The sequence below is a fragment of the Centruroides sculpturatus genome, unplaced genomic scaffold (genome assembly GCF_000671375.1).
Source record: "Centruroides sculpturatus isolate CEXI.00-Female unplaced genomic scaffold, Cexi_2.0 scaffold295, whole genome shotgun sequence".
In the NCBI taxonomy this organism is placed as follows: domain Eukaryota; kingdom Metazoa; phylum Arthropoda; class Arachnida; order Scorpiones; family Buthidae; genus Centruroides; species Centruroides sculpturatus.
In genome coordinates this window covers 154642-176682 of record NW_019384603.1, presented here as the reverse complement: position 1 = coordinate 176682, position 22041 = coordinate 154642, and the positions used below count along the sequence as shown (strand labels likewise).

At 31.8% G+C, this 22041-nt stretch overlaps 2 protein-coding genes across 2 annotated transcripts in view; one reads left to right on the top strand and one right to left on the bottom strand.

Annotated features, from left to right (window-relative positions):
* Positions 1–446: 446 nt before the first annotated feature.
* LOC111625075 (E3 ubiquitin-protein ligase MARCH2-like) lies at positions 447–10029 on the bottom strand. Its single transcript, XM_023368104.1, has 4 exons — positions 9674–10029; positions 9356–9585; positions 9168–9274; positions 447–535 (listed from the first exon to the last, which is right to left on the bottom strand). Exons 1-4 carry the CDS (start codon positions 9995–9997, stop codon positions 447–449), a joined length of 750 nt encoding a protein of 249 aa, XP_023223872.1. The 5' UTR covers positions 9998–10029.
* A 1716-nt stretch (positions 10030–11745) lies between these two features.
* The window catches only part of LOC111625094, a 25063-nt gene continuing 14767 nt past the window's right edge, over positions 11746–22041 (top strand). Inside the window, exon 1 of the mRNA XM_023368125.1 lies at positions 11746–12109. The gene's annotated coding sequence lies outside the window, so the exon portion shown is untranslated. The remainder of the gene's footprint in view (positions 12110–22041) is intronic.

Below are 22041 nucleotides of genomic sequence, written 5' to 3'. Positions count from 1 at the left end.
AATTGGCATAAATTTGAGCTTTTGTTATTCTGGATAACAATGTATCCATTTATCATTTTTAGAAAATGCTAGTCTTCCTTTCATAAACCTGTAAATATAGTTTTATTTTCGGCATTTTAAAATCGTAAAAAATTGTAAAAAGTTGTGCGATAAAATAATCTTTCTCGGGTTTTCTACAGGCTATAAAATTACAATTTTTAAAAGAAAAGCGCCAAATTTAGTCGAATGAAAATTCGTTTGTATTCGAAAACAATGTGACAATTGAATGTCAGATTTCATCTGTCTACAGATATTTTCTGATCGGGACAAAATGATAAGACCCTCAAACTACAATATACGATAAGTCTATGAATTTTGTATTTCTCTTTATTAATAGGACAATTCTTTAGTACATATATATCGATATTAATTAATAAAAGTATTATTTTTAGGTTCACGTTAACTTTTTAAATGCAATGAATTTGATAGTAATTTGTTCCTTCGTCTTCATTAAGAAATGAAGGAACTTCGACACTGAAGGAACTTCGACGCGGAACTGAAATATAATAATTAATTAAATGTTTTGTTATAATTTCTTTCCCATTTTATTCTACATTCAACAAAAAAATTCTACGCAAAAACTATGTAGGTATATAGCATAACATAAGTAAATGTATTATTTTATCGGATATTTACAGTTATAATTTACTAAACACTGTACTGTACACGAATGAAACAGGAATGTATTAAATTAAATAAATTAGAATTTTGTTTTCCACAATTATTTTCAAATAATTTTATCATCACTACCAAGCAGTGTTATTGAAAATTACGACTTTAGTCCATTTTACATCTGGAAGATTCTCTCAACAGTTATAAGTAGTGATTGAAATCTGAGGCGGCCATATTTAATAAATTTTTCTTGTACTCAAATTCTCCACATATTTTAGATGTGATGATTTTAAAAAATTTCTTTGTAAACAATAAACAATAAATTTTAATAATATTCTTGTTATAATGCTATTTATGGAAGTCGAATATAAGAAGTAAAATTTACTTAACATTATATAATATATAGTCTATATATAAATCAAAATGATAAGACCTTTGGGATGAATTAATGGATGAATTAAGTAATAACATATATAATTATTTGCAATATTGTATATATGTGATATACACATTAGTCGTATTTGCGACAGTAGTCAGATAGTATACAGTAGTTGGTATTATGCGACCAAAAATATTGTGAAAGCTGAAGAAAATTTATTTTTTACTTTTTAGTTATACTATATGCATGTAACACTGAACTATCGAAATTCTTAGTTTAGCATTTAATTTTATGTATATTGTTCTCTGTGAGATTGGTTTCGATTAAAAATAAGAAGCTTTAAGTCGTTTAAATTTGATGTAGTGAGTGATTAGTCATCTCAATTACTTTGGGATATAATGCTACCTTGAACACGACAGCTTCTATTGCCTGCGAAATTGCTAAGGTGGTTAATAAAAGTAATGAAGACTAACTTTTATGTATATGTTTTATATTTTCTTACAAATCAAATGTGTATTTTAGCTATTTGGAGAAATAACCATATTAATATCTTTACATTTTGCCACTTCCTGCTAAAGTTACAGAGGTTACTACAGGGCCGTCCATAAATTACGTAAGGGCGATTTTGGCCATTCTTGACCCCCACCCACCCTTGTGTAAGAAAAAGTAATATTATCTTTGATCCCCCTCCCCTTCCCTATCTTACGTAATATTCTGGCATGATTTTATAAAAAGATTTTAACCAAAAAAATTTTTTTATAAACCTTAAAAACCTTAGGTCCAAAATATATAATTATTAATTAGTTAATTAATATGTACTATTATTTATAAAAGACTTTAGGTGATCAAATTTAAAAATATAAAAATTTAATGAATTTGAATGAACAATTTATTTTAAGAACTTTATTTTTTAATTATTAACAATATTACTATTATTATTATTATCATTAATCAACGTCAAAATATTTATTTTTATATTAATTTTAATTTTCACAAAAGACACAAAAAACTGCGAGATCGACTAGTTAGTGCACGTGTAAACAGAAAAGTGATACAAAATAAAACAAGAGAGAATAGAGAGAAACCACATTTCGTTGCCATATTGATTACATCTTGTCTAAGGCCAAGAAAATAAACTACATGCTGCTAAAATGTGATAGGTGCACCTGGGGACTGAATAATAAAGCTTATAAAACTATATGATGGGGCAATACAACCAATGCTATTTTACGCAGCCTCTGGCTGTGGTCATATAACTAGTAAAAATTCAGTAGCAAGTAAATTACTCTCTCTCCAAAGCCAGTTTGCCACCAGAATTATAAAGTACTGCAGAACTGTTTTTACTAATGCCTCTCTGATACTAGTAGAGCTCCTTCCTTTGCCACTACATATTATAGAAAAGGTTCTAAACTACATCAGAACTACAAACGTCAAGGCTCAACAACGGTCTCTACTCCTATCTTCGGCTGTTCATACGCTACCACATTGCAATTACCCTACTATCTCTGATCATCATTCTGTAAACAAGGTTTTTTGGTGTCATCTGCTTCCTCCGTGGATAATCTTGCAGACATCAACATCTACACAAATGGGTCCAAAAGCTCCCTTCTTGTCGGCTCAAGTATCTCTCCAAACTTACATATTTTGCCAAAAAAATGTTAGAAGGTACAGATACAACCCATATACCTCCATCTATCAAGATGAACAAGATGCTGACTACCAAGCTGTTCAGTGGGCCACTTCACTACCAAACAAAACTCTGTCTATCAACATTTATAGTGATTCTGTCTGTCCTGAAAGCTCTATTAAATCCCAATTGCAATAGAATAAAATCGCATATATCCAGCACCATATTAAAAATCGTGTAAATAAGATAATTTTTATATTTGTTCCTGGCCATACTGGCGTACTAGGAAATGAAAACGCCAACACTGAGGCGAAGTCGGCTGCAAAGGAAACTGACTCGGACCACACTCACATCCCTCTCTCACGTAGCAGCCTTAAAAATTATATTCATGACAACGCTATGCGAAAGTGGAATCAGTAAAAGTAGTTGAGCAGTAAAACTNACTATCAAAATTCTTCTTAGTTTAGCATTTAATTTTATGAATATTGTTCTCTGTGAGATTGGTTTTGATTAAAAAAAAAGCTTTAAGTCGTTTAAATTTGATGTAGTGAGTGATTAGTCCTCTCAATTACTTTGGGATATAATGCTACCTTGAACATGACAGCTTTTATTGCATGCGAAATTGCTAAGGTGGTTAATAAAAGTAATGAAGACTAATATCTTTTATGTATATGTTTTATATTTTCTTACAAATTAAAGGTGCATTTTAGCTATTTGGAGAGATAACCATATTAATATCTTTACATTTTGCCACTTCCTGCTACGGTTATCCCGCCAACGATTGTCTTTCAGAGCCTGATTTGTTGTAACAGGAGAACCACGTAATTCTTTGTCATCACTTTTGTTTCTGGCAAATAACGGTCATGTGTTGTAGCGCCATCTGTTATCAAATTTTATTTACAAATTTTAATTATTCGCTAATTTTTTGCTAATTGTTAAAAATGTATGTAAAAAACTATTAAAAATGCACTGTCGTTGGCAATACACGTGTGCAAAGTTTCAACTACATCGGAAATTGGGAAATAGATGAATTGCAACTTTTTACCTGAACAGACGGACAAAGTAAGTTAATAAAAAGCTTTAATAATAAATCAAACTAATTCTAACGAGCAGTTATTTATTGTGACATCGTCACAATGTCAGGCTACAAATTTTCGTCAGAATGTTCTCAATTCTTTTAGTGGTATCTTGCCCTTGTATATCATACTTTTCCTGTTAGCAATAGAGTCGTGCCGGTTATCTAACTCTCTTCAAGGGAAATTTTGAATCGAAGTAACATAACTTTCGGTCCAAACCGGAAGTTTCTCTATAGTTAATCCGTGCCTTCTGTCCCTAAGTTTTCCATGTGTGGTTTCGACTTTGATCTATCTAACTCTTTTCTTGAGATTAAAGAATGACAGATAGACAGATGACAGTGGGAATTTATAGGTCTACAATTTTTTCAAATTGCAGCCCAATAATTTTTCTATAAACGAGAGCATATTTCAACGTAGCTTATACAACCTCTTTCAAAATATAAACACTTTATTATCACATGAAAACGATTATTCTCTCATTTTTACAAGATTTTTTAATGTAAACAAGTCATATGAAATATTTCGGACGTTAAGGTTAGTAACGTCGATCACTACAACCAATCTAACACAGATCACTTTCCAAATATTAATAGTACACCAGTATTAATTAGTGGTCGTCGACCATTTTCTCTCTCCGGGAGGAGGTCAACTATTACTTTTGGTTAAATTATTTCAACACCTTTCTGCAACAGTTGTGAATTTCAAATGGCCGGATGGCCGAGCGGTCAAGGTGGCAGCAAGCAGGAATCCGGAATCGAATCCGGACGGGTCGAATAATCCCCAGGAATTTTTCGGGGGTGGTCCGTCCGGATATAACAAATCCGTCCCTCACCACCCAGCCACCCCATTGTGGCCTGGAAGAATCCATAATGGGCTTGCAAAAAGAGGCCCTCTTAGTGCCCACAGGGCGGAAAGAGTTAAAGAAAACAGCGCGTTAAAAGTTAAAAAAGTCTCGAATTTCTATTGAACTAGCGGTATGGTAGCATTCGAATAGGAAAACTTCATAATACTGTACAAGGTTACCTGCGAGGACAAAATATGTTTTAAGTGGTTTTCGAGAATGCCAAGTTTAAATATTTGGTCCGTTTTTTGTGAAATTTCATTCGTTAGATTATCACTTGATATTCGACTGTGAATGATACTGTTTCTTAGAGTTAACATTAGGAAAAAATATGATATCTTAAAAAATTTAAGATNTAAATATTTGGTCCGTTTTTTGTGAAATTTCATTCGTTAGATTATCACTTGATATTCGACTGTGAATGATACTGTTTCTTAGAGTTAACATTAGGAAAAAATATGATATCTTAAAAAATTTAAGATATCATATTTTTAATTGGTGTTTACCTGACCAATGAAATTGTATCATTTCATACCAGCCTACCATTGTCATGTTTATCGCATATTGCGATAAACATGACAATAGTAGGCTGAAATAACTCTTAATTCTTATTCTGTACACAATTTAAAAAATTTTTTAAATGTGTTAGATTGGTGACTTTATGTGATAAACTCTTACGTAAGATAACCTTTGTAGTTATATAAATCAAATACTATAATATAATGTAATAGAAGGGTTAGAAATACGAAATAATCTAATAATCTTAATCTTTGTTGTTACTTTTTGCACGGGCAACGCCAGGCTCATCCGCTAGTTTTATAATAAAATATGTCATTATTTTAAGTCACTATTTAGGGTTGATACAATATGTATTCTAGACACTATATCCTCACATTGGTCATCAGATATGTCATGCTTAATAATAAAAATATAAATTGTACACTCACTGGCCAATGAATTAGAAATTCCCATGCATATTAAGTAAATGTAATTTTGCAGCTTATTTACAAAATACTTGAGTCATATGAGTTACCACATGTTCATAAGCTCCTATTTAAGAATGCTGTTGGTCAGTACGGTCATTAAGTTTATGAAAATGAGAAAAACGAAGGACTTGATGGAGTTTCAAAAAGGGCTGATTGTGAATGCCCTTCTCGCTGGATCCACGATGTCAAGAACTATAGAGCTGACTAGTTTTCCAAAGGTGGATATTCCGAGTATTCAATCGGTGAAAAAATGACCTGCAATCGATGTTTAAAGGAAGTAACTGTGGTTCCAAAACAGTTAATCAGGAACGTGACCGACGTCGTCTGAAAAGGCTAGTATGGAAAAAAAGACTTCCTCGAATCCCGTCCCTGACTCATATCTACCCAAACTATGTGCAGGGAACTGAAAAGAGTCGGTATGAACAGTTTCAGGCCTATAAGAAAACCACCGATTTCTGTGAAGGACCGGAAAGTTCGTCTACAGTGGTGCCAACAATGCCGTGATTGGACATCTGAGGACTGTAGAAGAGTAATATGGTCAGACAACACACTTATTCTGTACCGACGATAGACAGAGGGTTTGGAGGGAGCCCCATGAAGCAATGGACCCTGCTTGCCTCATTAACTCATCAAGGTTCTAGTGGGAGTGTTATGGTATTGTGGGGTTCCGGAAGTGAGCTGGAACCATACTAAAAATAAAAAATAATAAAAATGTTTGTAGATAAAAATTTATAAAACGATTTAAGCAAAGGCTATAAACTTCATGCCCATATAAGGACATGTTGGGCAGAATTGTTAGAAAAGAGAGAATCTCACATTATTCTTCTATTGTTTTAACATAAGTCCTGAGATCGAACATCTTCGATGGGGATCGAATTATCAGTCGGTGTTGACTCATCCCGCGATCTGGGTTCTGATCTCGTTACATTTCGTAACGAGTGGAAACCAATCGGAAAGCGGAGGTGAGTCGTAATCGACTTACCGGAATGTTCGATCTGAGACCGGGAAAAAGCTGATAAAAATCCGAATTTGGCAAAAAACGGGGCTTCTCTCTCGTGCCTTTGGATGTGCTACACTCGCCTCGAAAGGTTTATTCTCGTTGCGAACTAAGTGTCCTCTTCGAACTTCCTCGCTACGCCCCGGGCCGTCGACTCCTGCGAAAACATTAGAGAACTTTCCTCTTTGGACCTTCATCATCAAGAACAAGGGACCCAAAAGATTTGGCCTCTGCCACCCGTGTCTTAATGTTAATGTTGTAAGAGATATTTTTTGTTATAATAAACCGGGTTAATTTCTTGTAACTGTGCAGTTTATCTGTGCCAAACGTACCCACTCACGCTTCGGAGCGACTCGGACATCCTGTCGATACGCGCGGATAGGCGATCTCACAGTATGGGATAAGTTTTGTTGGGACGGAACTGGTCCGCTGATATTCCTGAAAGGCCAGGTGACTTCCAACGAGTATTTGAACTTGTTGCCGATTAAGTTCATCTTGCTATGTTTCATTTTTTCCTGCATGTGACGGCTCTTTCTTTGATGACAACGCTACTATCCATCGCGCACGAATTGTTCAGCAGTGGTTCAGCGAGCATGAAGAAGACTTTCGCCACCCACACTGGCCCCCACAGAGCCCAGATTTTAACCCCATCAAGAACGTATGGGACGTGTTAGAACGACAGATCCGCCAGCAAAGTCCGCTTTCGTCAAATCTACGCGAACTAAAGGAAGATCTAGTGAATTCCTATTGTGCATTGGACTTAGAAGTACTTCGGCACCTTGTAGAATCCATGCCAAATCGAGTAAATGATGTAATTCGAGCTAAAGGTGGTCTAATAAAATATTAAACTACTGGTTCTAATTCATTGGCCAGTGAGTGTATTTATATTATTATCTGTATATGTCTTATTTTAACGTCTAATCGTTCGTTTAGTTTTTTGGGTAAATTTATTCTCATTTGATTAGACCTTTTATAGCAAACTTCTTTTTAGATACTGAAAATGATAAAAAATAAATTTTGAAGAGATAAATGTTGAACTGTCAATAAAGATAAACTGCCAGTAAGATAAAAATAAATAAACTAATTAACTTAAAAACTATTATATTGTCATGATTTACATTCTCTTTCTTTTTAAGTTGGTCTTCTTTTCCTATATGATTGATTTAGTATTTATAACTTGTAAATAGCGAAGGTTTGAAAAAATTGTTGATTTGTAATTTTATGTACAGTGCAATCACGAAACTATGTTTATATTTCAATTAAAACGATCTTTAGATCAATTTCGTAAGGTCAAACTTCGATGATAATATATGCCATACCATAATTGTGCAAAATTTTTCATGACAACAAATTAAAAGAAACCCTTATTATTTTAATACGAAGCACTGTTTATAATTGAAAACGTGCCTTAGAAATCAGGAGTTCGGGGTGGGAACCCTTCCGACTCGGAACTACTAGAAATAGTTCCATATCAAGTATCGAGAGACTTACTCAGAACTATTTATATTAACGCAATCTTCATTTTGTATTTTTATGAATACGGCTTTTCATGCAACAGTGAACTTTTTATCTGGATTTGAACTAAATGAAAATGTTCCACGAGTTTTTAGGAATAATAAAATTAATTTTGTGTATTTTAAATTTATATTTTTATTAGAGTTCATAATCATTTGTTTTTATTAGAAACTAGCAGATATGTTTGGTATTGCTCGGCCAAACAGTAAGAAAGCAAAACGTTAAAATGTAAACCATATTAAAGTTTGGATATTTAGCCTATCATTGTTATGTTTATCACGAAGTGTAAAAGAGATCAAATAAGGAGATGGTGGGGTATCCAAGTTTCATGGAAGTCTATATTTTCATTGAGATCCCAGAGAATAAACATGAAAAATTTGATGCAGATCGATCAAAAAACTTAGAACAGAGAAATGAACATTCTATTATACATATTTAAATAAAACCGGGAAGGAACCATTTAGTCCAACAGACTAAGAAGTTTCGAGAAACCGTTCCATCGGAACAGTTCCAAAAATTTCCATTTCAGAGGCAGAACTCGATTTCCCATATCTAATGCTGATAGCACCAACTGACAAAAGCGAACTTTTCTACAGCCTGTTTCTGTAACCAGTTGATACACTAGCTATTCTACACCCTGTAATTCAAACTAATACAAACATAACAAAAGTGCTTTTTAGTTGATTTTAACGTCTTCTGGTGGGGCGAACTAGGAACTGGACTTTATATTCATTTTATTGAGGGTTAATACACTATGTATTCTAGACACTGTATTCTCACATTGGTCATCAGATATTTAACAATATGATAAAATAAACTTAGTTAATTGCGCCAAAATTTAACTGCATATAAATTCTTGTAAAATAAATCTATATTATAGAAATTATCTTCAGGTACATTTACTTGGACACCAAAGACAATTTTGTAGATTCTTACCTGCTATCATTATATGGTAAATTTTCATTAAACGCAAAAAAAATATATATATAAAGAAATATTTTGTTGAATAATCATAAAACCTCTTATTTGCGTGAAATCTCTCTGGTTATACATTATATACAGTCATTATTTCATTAAAATGAACAATTTACTTACTCGATAAGAAACTTGTTGAATATTTCAATTCATTTTGCTCCTGCTCGGGTAATATCTCGACTTTGTAATTATCCCTTAGCCAATCTTCATAGTTTATGATATGACGTCTACAGAAAAATGAAATATGTCAAATATTAACAGAATAAAGTTTTATCTGAAGATTTCGTTAATACAAAATTTAATTTTACATGATTTCCACGTAAACCTGAAAGACAAAAATTGTTATCAAAATTACGCAAAAGAAAAGGATGCACATTGCTAGTAACCAATTATCTTCTTTAAAGAAAATAATGACTTCTTTAATGCAAACGATTAGAATTGTAATGGCAACTAACGAAAGTACCAATAATAAAGCGATGTCGGTTTTTATGCTATTTTTTTGAGTATTGTTGGGACTTTGATACCAATCGGTGAAATTCTGTCGTGATAAATTAATTAACGTAGAAAGTGTTGAAATGTAAAAATGATAAACAATAAATAAATAAAAAGCTTTAAACAAAATTTACGCTTGGCAAGAAACGGACGCGAAAACGAGCGTGACATATTTCGCAAATATCGTTATCAGTCGATTGTATCCATTTTCCTAAACATTGGTTGTGAAACAGTCCTATGGATCCTTTGCAATGACATGCGGATAGTAATCCTCCTCCCGAAGAAAAACATATGCGACACCGAGGTGTATTGTTTTCACTAAATTTTTTTGAAAAAAGACTTATTGCACTGATCACTGTGCTCATCCTGGCTGTATCGATGGAACTTCTATGATCAGACATTTTAGAAGAATCAATTCTTATAAGAGTCAGAGAAGTAGATGGTTCTCTCGAAACCATGCTGTTACATTATGATGATTTTTTTCAACAAGTAAAATTTTATGGCATTATTGCTCGCAATAATTTTTAACGACAATAAATTAATTCCTTTTTAAAAATAAAATGTTAAAAATAAAAAGAAAACATTTAAATTATCAGATTTATATTTGATTTTTAAATGTTTCATATAAGTTGGATTTTTCGAAAATTCAATAGTCTATATATTTACAATTTTTGAAGGCTTGCTTGTAATAAAATTGAAGACATAACATTAAATTAATATGAGAATTTAGGCTTATACTATCCCGACCAATAGAACAGAACAGTCGGATGATCGAGACCGTAAAGATACCACTTTACAATATTCATTACTCGTGTTTAAGTTAAATCGGCAGAGAAATTTCCACGGATAGACTGATTCTATACCTCATATTCACTCCTCCTAGCCACCCGCCGCTCCCACTGTAGGCTTGGCCAACCTCAAATTGGATACAGAATAAGATTACAGTATTTTCGTGCGGAAATAAAATTTTAATAAAATGAACATGCTAAACTTTCGAACAAATTAAATTTATTTCAGGTGTTATTAGTAAAGCAGTAATGTAGCTAAATTAATTTGGTAATTTTTCTTGTTGGAAACGAGTGAATATTCCGTTTTAATCCGAGGCGACACGAAATTTCATCCATTAAAAAGTGCCGAAAAGAGTTTTGAAATAAAGAACAGATTTTATTTTTTCGGTTCTTTTTAAAGATTTGTACAGGTCCTCGTACTTCGAATTTAATTCATTCCAGGAGGCCATTCGATTTCTGAATCGTTCGGAAGTCCGAAACAATCCACTTATTTATTTATATTTGGACTAATTTTTCCTGTTGAAAAGGTTCGGATTTGCAAAAGATTTCTACTACCTTGATAGACGTCATCAGAGATTAAGCGAAAGAAATTATTACAGTACATAATAACTTCAGATACCTAACAATACAAGCCACTGGACAAAAAGGATTGTATCTCATTTTCCCGTTTTTCACATCCTTTGGGATTGACGATCTTTAGAAATAATGCTCTCTTTTTCATATATGCCCTTTAATGCTATCAAAAAAAAGAAAAAAAAATTTCGTGGAAAAACTAAACATTGAGCTAAATAAAGTAAATAGAACTAAATGCAAAATTTAGGCGTTAGAAAATATTTTTAAAAAATTCGCTAAAATTAGTGTGAAAAGCGAAAAGTTCGTAAATTGTCTTGTCTTGAATCGGCTAGTTGGGCGTAAGCTTCTAGGCCAGGGGTGGGCAAGCAAGAGGTCAGTGGGAGCCGAAATGTATGTTTTGCAAAATGCATGGGAGCCAGAGTTCTGTACTTTTTTATTCTGTACCGCGGTTCTGTACTGCGATTTTATTATATAATAAAACAAATATTGAATTTTTTAAATAAACCTATTTTCACAAAATTGTGGAAATAAAAATGTAAAAAGAATAATAAAAAGCAGAAATTAACACTTTCAGTAAGAGCCTCATGTAACTCAAAAAGAGCTGCATGCGGCTCTCAGAGCCACATTTACCCATAGTGGTTCTAGGCTATATCGCCCCGTGGTAAAGTTGACGTAATTGTCACGTAATAGTAGTTGTATGCGTTACAAACGTCTGGTAAATCTTAGTTCCAAATTATGCCGCTACGGCGAACAGTGCCGTTGGGCCGTTTGTAAAATTGATAAGTAAAACTGATGCTTCGCCATCTGGTGTAGAAAATATAAGAAAAATCACATTCTTTGCTTATGATACTTTTTTTTAATTGCACAATAGTAATTATATTTATAAATTTTATTTATCCATAACGCAACAAAATTTTAAATAAACGAAGAAAAATATTGTTTCCGTATACATAACGAAACCGAAATCTGCGCAGGAAGTTTTGAGCATTACATCGTTTAAGATGTCAGATGTTTGATAATTAAAGTTTACGTTTGAATCACTGATTTAATCAATTGAATTTAATTAAAGAATAAACAAACGAAATGCCGCACACAAAGAGGGGAATGGTAATTTGAACATGTTAAATGTATTGTGTCAGCGATCGATTGTAATCTGAAACAACAAAATAGGGAAATTTTTATGAGTCATCAAAGTTGTAAATAAGCATTGTAAGTTGGTGTTTTTGTATGTGTTTCAGTAATTATAAATTATTTTAAATAATCTTAAATCAACATATATATATATTAATTATAAGTCAGTTTGGTTTGTCAATTGAAGCACGACCTTTTGCTTCATTCTAATCCATGTTTTGACTAATGTATGCATAAATCATTATAATTTGTGTGTATAGAAGTATACATCATTTGTACATAAAAGATAAACTGTTAAGATATTTCATACACCAAGTTACTGTTAGTTGCTTCACTTATCTATAAATATAAAATTGAATAAGCTAAAAGTAACTCATATAATCATATATGATTATATAGTTGTATATACTTAAAGGTTGCATTTAGCTTATTAACATATACATCCATAATAATGAAAATTTATATCTTAATGTCTATAGTTGTAACCATTACAATTGTTTATGAGATAATTAAGGTAAAACTAGAAATTATTTTATGTTAGGATTATATTTATTCTGATGAATAAGAATCAGAGTTATTACTTTTGCATTCAAAAGTAAAACTATATGTGATTATTGATAGTTGATTTCAAATGGATAATTTCATCTTGTGGTGAAATATTTAATGGCTGTTTGATATCCGAAGTTCACTGATATAAATTACATAAGTATATTGAGATATATACTGAAAATCAATTGAATTAAGGATATCTGCCTAGTAGCGTGTAGTAACCTTTTGCCTTGATGACGGCTGCAATTCATCTTGGCATGGACTCCACAAGACACTGGAAGCAGTGGGAAGCCATACATATCCACGAGTCCTGAATAATCTCCCACAAATCATGAAGATTAGATAGAAGGTGGTCGGAGCATTGACCATCTCTCTCAATTGCATCCTAGATGTGCTTGATTGGATTGAGGTCAGGTGACCGTGATGGCCAGTAAAGCACGTGCAGGTCTGTGGAATGTTCATCCAACCATTCCGATACAATTCGGGTGCAATGGCATGGTGCATTATCTTGTTGAAAGACAATCTCTGTACTGGGCTGTCGAGAACAAACAAACGGGAGCAGATGGTCGTCAAGGATATCCTGGTAATGTTCACCTGTCAGCGACGCTGTCACGTGTAACAGGGGTCCTATTTCAGTCCATGTGAACGGTCCCCACACAAGAATGCCACCTCTGCCAGCTTGAAGAGTCCCCTGCTGGCAGGAAGGATCTGTCGCTTCATGTGCTTTATGGCATACACATGCTCTGCCATCAGTATGTACCAAAGTGAATCTTGACTCATCACTTCAGGCAACCTTTTTCCACATCTCAAAGGTCAATTGGTGATGTTCCCATGCCCATGCTAATCATTGCGCCCTGTTTTGTGCAGTCAGAAGGGGGACTCTTGTAGGACGATGACTCCTGTACCCCATTGAGAGAAGATGGTTTTGTATGGTGGGGCAGCTTACACCTTGCTGTGCACCAGCGTTAAATCGCCAGGTGATCTGTTGCACTGTGGCCTGTCTATCCACTGTTACAATGTGGACTAGCCACCGCCGACCTCGCTCATCCACACGCTGTTGTCTGCGGTAGTTGACTCTGGCAGTGATGGTTTTACCGGAATTGACGTACTCAAGGTACACCCTAGACACAGTAGTGCATGAAAATCCCAGTGTTTCCACTACTTCCGAAATGGAGTGACCCATTCATCAGGCCCTGACGATTTGTCTATGATCAAATGCACTTAGATCTTTACTCTTACCCATTTTGCTTCTGACTATTACTGATACCGTTAACAGCACTCCTTAGCTTGTCAAACTGCTGCTTACCCCATCTGCAAATCACTTTCATGCTTATGCATAACTCAAAATTTGCATAACGCTAGCTCTCCCTAATTCAATTGCTCTTCAGTGTATATTTTAACAGGTACTTCAGTTTTCAATATATCTTATGCAGTAGTGGATTCAAAAGAACCCAAAGGAGGAAGCTAAGTAAAAAATTAAGCATATTGAATAATTAATATGGACCTGTTATTAACATATGTACAATGATTATATTGTGGATGGTCCAATAAAGTATATTTGCCATTGTAAATGTTTTTTTTAAAACCATTTTGAAGATAAATAAGACTTAATTGAACCTTTAACCGATGTGCATAGAAATTAATCTTTCCAATACAAATGTTTTCTTAACCCTTTCTGGGCTCTTCTTCAGGTATAGCTGGATCAAACATCAAACGAAAAAATTTGAATAAATCCGAACGCTGCTGAGTTTGAATCGCATGGTTTGTTCATTTATTTCGTCATGTGATATGTTTGAAAGTGTTCGAAGATAACGATAAATGACATACAGAAGATGCAGCACCTTGTTCGATATCCTGCGCAACGAAAAGGACTGATCCAGGGTGGAGAAACTATCAGGCGTTTACAAATCCCGCTAAGAGATAACCGGTTTAACAGGGATCTAGTATATGTAGGATCGACTAAACGTTCATTAGGGGTTAGGATAAAAGAGCATATCTCGGATATACAACGCAACAGACACACCACCTCACTCTCCACCTATGCTATGGATCCCGAAATTGTGGCGGACTTCAATAGAGCATGTGTAATTGTCACCACACCCCATATTCATCACCTAAAGTGGTTGGAAGAGATGGAAATTTTTAAGGCATATGACACATCCACGTGTATTAATTCAAGAGACGAAATCGGCCTTTCCATGGCATGGCAAAATGCACTACATACGAGGTAACAACGGTATACTGTTTATTAAGTGTTAAAAAATAAAATAAAATAAAAGGTACTGAGGAACATGTGAGAACATTATTGGATAATTGTGTATCTCAATGGCACGTTTTTTAAATATCCTAATAATATCTTTCTCTTGAATATGGACCTTTATTGTTATCTTCAAACACTTTCAAACATATCACGTGATGAAATAAATGAACGAACCGTGTGATTCAAACTCAGCAGCGTTCGGATTTATTCAAATTTTTCATTTGATGTTCGATCCAGCTATACCTGAAGAAGAGCCCAGAAGGGGTTAAGAAAACGTTCATATTGGAAAGATTAATTTCTATACACATCGGTTAAAGGTTCAAGTAGGTCTTATTTATTTTTACACAACCTGGTATGCAGTTGCTGTTTTATAACCATTTTGAAGTTTGAACAAATACTTTTTAATTTTGTTTTGTATTGATGGAAAGGGCTTAAGCTTCTGTAACCCATTGGATTTACACAAATTTTATGGAAAATATCAATTTTAAATAACTTGATTTGATTAAATAATTGTTTTTTTGACACATTTAAAAATTAATATAATTTGAAAGGTTTGACCAACATTAAAAGCATGTTCTGTCAGTCATAAAAGTGAAAAATTCCATATAAACCATATAGGTCCAAGAATGCTTCCTTTTGAAATTATAGCAATTTTAAGTTAGCTGTAATTAAAAATTTTTATGTAATACAAATCATGGCAAGCTATGGTTTTGATGTTTGTTTTTAAATGTTTTTAATACAATGAACTATTACTCTAACTCAGAAATGGTGGATATTCATTTTATGTATAGCAATACATGTGAAGTGCAACAACTGTACAGAGAACTTTTCAAACTGCTGTAACTTGGAAAGGAAGTATTTATAGAACTATGTTTATTGGAATTTTTTCATTATGATCCAGAAAATCTTGCAAAAAGTTTTCAAATTTTCCCAGATATAAAATAAGTATTATATGTCAAATAAAACAAAATTATGACACAGGAATAATTACATAATAAACGTTTTAATTAATATCTGTAAATGTACAGTATCTTGGCAATTTAGACAATACAGGAAGATTGTAGTATCCCATATTACAATCCCAGGCAAAAACTTATTTGAACATGATATAAGAAAATAAAATTGTTAAGTTTTAGATCATTTTACAAGAAAATAAAAATGCATTGTTCAAAACAAAAATATATATTTTATTCATTGGGTTATTAAGTGTTTATCACATTAGTTTTAAATGAATAAATAAACCAAACCATTTTTCCCCCAAAAAATATTTACATAAGGCAATATTGGAAAAAAGTTTTTGAACATACAGGAAGTGAAAAAAAGAATTCACTTTGAACACTTCTAAATTTACAAATTTGAGCTTTCAAATTTGAATGGAAGAAACCATTAACTTTAAGAGTGCATCATTTTCTAAGTGAATACTGGTATATTTTACCTGTCTTTGCTTAAACAATGGCCCCAACCAAAGAATTTAGTAATGATGTGAGAAAACAAATTAAGAGGTGAACAGAAAGTAAATGGACTAAGTTGTGCAACTCATACTTTAATGATTGTGTATCTGATAAAGAACAATTCTTACAGCTATATTCTTTATCTAATAACAAATATTATGAAGAAGTAGTAATTGTTATTTGCTGGCACTGATGCCATAATATGCAATTGAATGAATGTTTTTGAAAGCATGATTCATCAGAAATTTTCCAGAGGTGGACACAACTTTTTGGCTGATAAATTCCTAAATCTAGCAGAAAGATTTGATGTTTTTAGCAGGAACTTTTCATTTGTGATACTTCTTTTTGCATTTCACAAAAGCACTCAATGCTGCATGCCTATGGGATCTTTGGAGAGTTGTTCTTTTTAAATATATATTCAACACCTTTGCTGTCTGAGAAGACTGTTACAATTTTCATGACATAGCTAAATCTTGTCAGAAGTTGACATTACTCCTGGAATAGTGCTTATCAATGGAAAGCATTGTTTTTTCAGACATTCCTCCAGATAAACCTAAGCAGTGATGGTACCTTCACAAACAAAAGCATATGAAATGTTCCTAGAGGTATCCATGGCCTGCCAAATGAGGTATTTCTTGTGGAATTTTTTCCTCATAGACAATATGCTGAGGATTCATATCATAGTAATATTTTTTTCCTTGGGTGTTTTCAGGGGCAAATAGGCAATAAGTCTTGTCGTCAAAAATGAGATTCTTCCTAAGACTTTTTCATAAACTTCCCTGAACTTTTTTTTGCCCTTTCTGCTTCATCCTTTATATATTTCAGTGCAGTTTGCTTCTTATGTTCCTTGATCCCCAACATCTTAACTTTGGTAAATTGTCTTTGGCAATGACAAATTTGATGATGCATTTTGATGGAAGTTTATGGAGCCCATTGATACAGTTTTTGACTTGATTCACGACTTTCAGAGTGGATTAAGAGACAGGGTGCCCAGGAAGTTTATTGTGATTGTCTTGTCCCCTTTCTTTATACCTTTGCAAAATGGCATACAAAGTGCTTTTTCTCATACTTTGTTCCATAAAATGGGCAACAGTTTTCTTCTTACTGCATCCTGATATATTTTCATAGTACTGAATGACACTTTTGGCAAGGAGCTAGTTCTCATGCCTTTTTTCCATGTTGTTTCATTGGCAGCACAAAACTTTTATTTCGTTTGTAACAAGGCATATCACAGCATGAATCAACTGTCCTTGCTTGCATATGCATTTACAAATCATGCCACAAACCTGGAATCACATTAAACAATCTAAAATATCCTGTTTTAGATTATTTGATGTGATGTTTTTAAAAAAATGTTTTAATTGTTGAAATATGTACATCATTTGCTGACATTTGTTATGTACTATGATTATTTATTCCAACTGAAGAGGGACTTTAAGTCCAAAATGTGCATTTTGGAGAAAAAAGAAATATAAAATAAAGGATATCAGTGTGTTAACCTATGACCTGTGATGTGATTGCCCTTTAAATATAACCATATTGGTATTTACTATACATATGAAGAAATAAACTATAGGACGAAAAGCTTTATCATATAATAAAACAAATGTTTGTGACAGAACACTAAGAAATAAATAAAAATGACATGGGATTTTACTTTTTCAAAGCTAAAAGAAAACCCTTTCTGATCAAGAGACAAAAGAAACAATTATTTACAATGGACAAGACAGCACATAAATTGGACCATAGAAGACTGGAAAGCTTATTTTTTCAGTTGAGCATCGTATGTGTGTTTAGTGTAGTGGTGATGCAAGAAAATTCATTTTGGAGACATGCAGATGAGAAATTTAAAGAACACTATTTGAATAAGATTACTAAGTTTCAAACAAGTTTAATGATTTGGGGCTGCATGTCAGCTATCAGACCTGGAAATATATACAGTATATTCTTAATGAGGCTGTAATAGAAGAAGTGTATTAGGAAATTTTAGAATCATTCCCGATTTGAACAATCAAAGATCACTTTAATGATGCTACTGATGTTTCTCAGGATAATAATGCCAACAAGCCAAACAAATAAAAAATTCTAAGGGCATTAAAACATTAATCTGGCCTGCAGATAATCCAGATTTAAATCCTATTGAAAATGCTGCTTGATGAAAAAGCACCAACTAATAAAGATGAACTTAAAGAAGCCATTAAAATTAGCTAGAGTAAAATAACTTCAGAAACCTGCAATGAATTAATTTTGACAATGCCAAGATGTATAAAAGCTGTAATAAGATCAAGGGGAAGACCAACAAAATAGTAACTTCTATTATTTTGTATGTGCTCCTTTTATTATTATTATTTAAATATTTTTTTCCATTTCCTGTTCAAAAGCTTTTTTCCAATACTACCTTAAATAAAAAAAAATTAGGGGGGAAATGGTTTAGTTTATTTATTCATTTTAAATTAGTGATAAACACTTAACCCAATGAATAAAACATACATTTTTATTTTCTCATAAAATGAGCTAAAACTAAACAATTTTATTTTCTTACATCATGTTCAAATACTTTTTGCAGGGATTTTAGCTTTGCTAAGCATATATATATGATATAATATGGTATTTACAAAACAACAACAAAATTTATGGTATTTACAAATGTTCAAATACCATAATGTCCTATTTCACAGAATATATCATGGACATTAATTAATTAACTGATGCATGGTTGTAAAACTTAGCAGATAATTTCCATGATGATTTCATATATTTTAACTATAAGATGAACAAGTAATCTTATTATTATTATTTTTTTCTGTAACTGCAAAAGCCAAACTGAAGAGGTTTTAATCAAAACATGTATATGGTTATTTATAAAGAAAAAGAATTGTGATATGGTAAATTATGACTATGAAATGTAGCATTGATAATAAGGCAAATCATACATTGATGAAATATTTAATTTTAGAGGATAAAAAATTTTTTTGTTTTGAAAATTGTATAAAAATAGCATAGTGAATTGGATAGAAAAATTAAACAAATCTTAATCATTCAGAAATTTAATAAATTTTTAACAAATAGTTTATTTCTATTGTTATCTGGCTAAATCTTGTATAAATTTTTTAAACTTTATAATATAGATATAATATATGTACAGTACAGTCCATAATGATCTTGGAATATTTGATAACAAATTATCATTTAAATACCATATAGACAAAATAGTTAAAACTTTAGCAATATATTGTAGCACTCTATGGTGGTTTTGTCATACCTAGAGATGTTTTTATGCATAGGAAAAGTAGACAAGTGCCTATGGAAGCAAATTTTGATACTATGAGAAACATTTTCAGGGGACATTCTTGAAAATAAAAAAAAACCACTAACCATTTTGCCAGTTTTAAATTTTTTTTTGACACTAAAAATTATTTATCACCACTAGTTTTACTTACAAATGGGGGATGGTAGCAGTGGCGTAGTGTGTTGTCAGGGCTAAATTAGAACTCCTCATTCTTAATAAAGAATTAAATGTTTTGATTGCTCACTTTTTAAAATATTTTAATGGTCATATTCTACCTGATTGGTTGCCCATCAGAGTTCCTCGTAGACATACCTGTAATTTATCATGTACTTATGTTACTTTTAATTGTTTAAATATATTTCATAGTTCATTCTTTTATCATTTTCATAGTTTGATTAATATTGAACATATGGTTTATCTTGATCATATGTGATATAAAAAGTTTTGTACAAGTACATAATACTTTATAATTCTTAAATATTGTTTTAAATTTTTATTTATTGTGTTTAGGATATGGGTTGGTTTGGGGAGTGGAATTCATTTGCCCTTGAACATTTTCTGTTTGTGATATAATAAATAAATAAAACTGTATCTCATAGTAGAAAGTCTAAGTATAGGTTAATATTGATAATTAGCTTTATATTAAATTAATGGATTTGTAAGATTTCATTCTTTTCTTTTTTGATTTACTTTATTATAATTATTAAAACACAATAATGTTGATTAAAATTTATAATTAAGCTTATCAGGTTTAACTTTAAAAAGTTAGATTCTCAATAACAGTTTATGTAATATATATATAATTTTTGTAATTAAATAATAATAAAATATAGCCTTTCTTCAAGAAATTAACTCCTAGAAGAACTGTATTTATTATTATTTTAATATTATTATATAGAGTTAATTTTAATAATTTTCTATTAAAGCTGAAAATTAAAGAAATATTGTTTTGCTTGATAATGATACATAGTAAAAAAACAACTGAGAAATAAGTATATGTAACTGATTTTGTTTACAGTTTGTCTTAGTTGTTGATCAGTAATTAATATTTTAATAATTAGTGATTATAAAATTTGATTGATAATAAAGGAAGCTTTAATCTTTATATTAAAATTAAAAAAAATAGTTTATTGCAATTGGAATTTTTGTTATGTGGAAAGTAGTAATGAGAAATATTGAATTCAATGTACAGTATATACAGGTGTTTTAATATTTATTTTTATATGTATTATATGTGAAGCTAAGAATTTATGAATTGTAATCTGTAATTTGGTATTATTGATATTTTAAAGTCATATTTTATTAAAAATAAATCTTTAAAAAATATACCGTATATGTATTATTATTTTTAAAATTTATTTTTAATATTCTTATATAGCATAATTTTTATATGCTGATTTACAGTAATATTAATTTAAAATCACAAAGCAAAATTCTTTTATATATATATATTTTTAATTCATATTATTATAAATCTGCATAAAAATTATGCTTGGATAACATTTTGTGTGAAGTTTTGTTTTAGTGGAAGATTCACTTTTATTTCTTCTTTGAATCACTGAAGGGTTATGATTTCCACAGTGTAAATTAAATGCCAACATTTTTACGTTCAAGTAGATTAAAATTATATATTATAATATTGTTACAGGACATCAAGATTTGGATAAGATTTCAAAAGAGCCCTTTTCTTTTTTAGGAGTATTATTTGTGACTAATTTTTTCAGACAGATCTCAGTAATATGATTTGATTAACTTTATAATTGGGCTAAAATTCATGTTTTCAAATGAGAGGGAGACTCTTCCTTTACCTTTCCCAGAAGGAGGTGATAGGGATTTTGAGAGTGGCATATAAAATATATGTCCCACTCCCAATATTATGGTCTTTTTAGTTGAAAAAAGCTTATTCATTCATAGAACTAGCAAGAAAGTTCTAATTTAATGCTTGTGTGACTATGGATTTCTAATTGCTGTTTCATTACTACATAAAATATGTTTCTGTATGATATGTCCTTAAATTATCAATATACTATATGATTTAAAAATACATTCATTGCCATAAAAATTAGCACACCAAGAAGTTGTTGGGATTAAACAAAATTGTACATGTATGAGTGTAATGATGTTTTAAGTAAATGATTAAGTTACTTACTAAATTGGAACTCTTTAATCTATATATATGCACACAATGACACCTTTTGTACTTATTCCAGCAACTTTATTCAAAAATATGAATGTTTTCCTTCACCTTTAGGCTGTGTACACACTAGGCGTTTTTCAACGCGCGTTAGCTCAGCGTTCGATGAGCGTTTAGCGGAGCGTGCGCACTGGCTCGGTTTGGAAATGGATGTGGAAGTGATTGCTTGTGTGTGGCTCCTCTATCGTCGCTATAAAAGACGATGGCAGAGGCAAAGAGAATTTTGGGTGCATCCAATATTACGAGATAGACTATATATTTTTTCGT

Coding starts and splice junctions, on each gene's coding strand:
- LOC111625075 (XM_023368104.1), bottom strand. CDS start 9,997: ATGGTTTCGAGAGAACCATCTACTTCTCTGACTCTTATAAGAATTGAT. Junction 9,275..9,355: donor CAGGTTTACGTGGAAATCAT/GTAAAATTAAAT, acceptor ATTTTTCTGTAG/ACGTCATATCATAAACTATG. Junction 536..9,167: donor TTCAACAAGTTTCTTATCGA/GTAAGTAAATTG, acceptor ATTATATTTCAG/TTCCGCGTCGAAGTTCCTTC.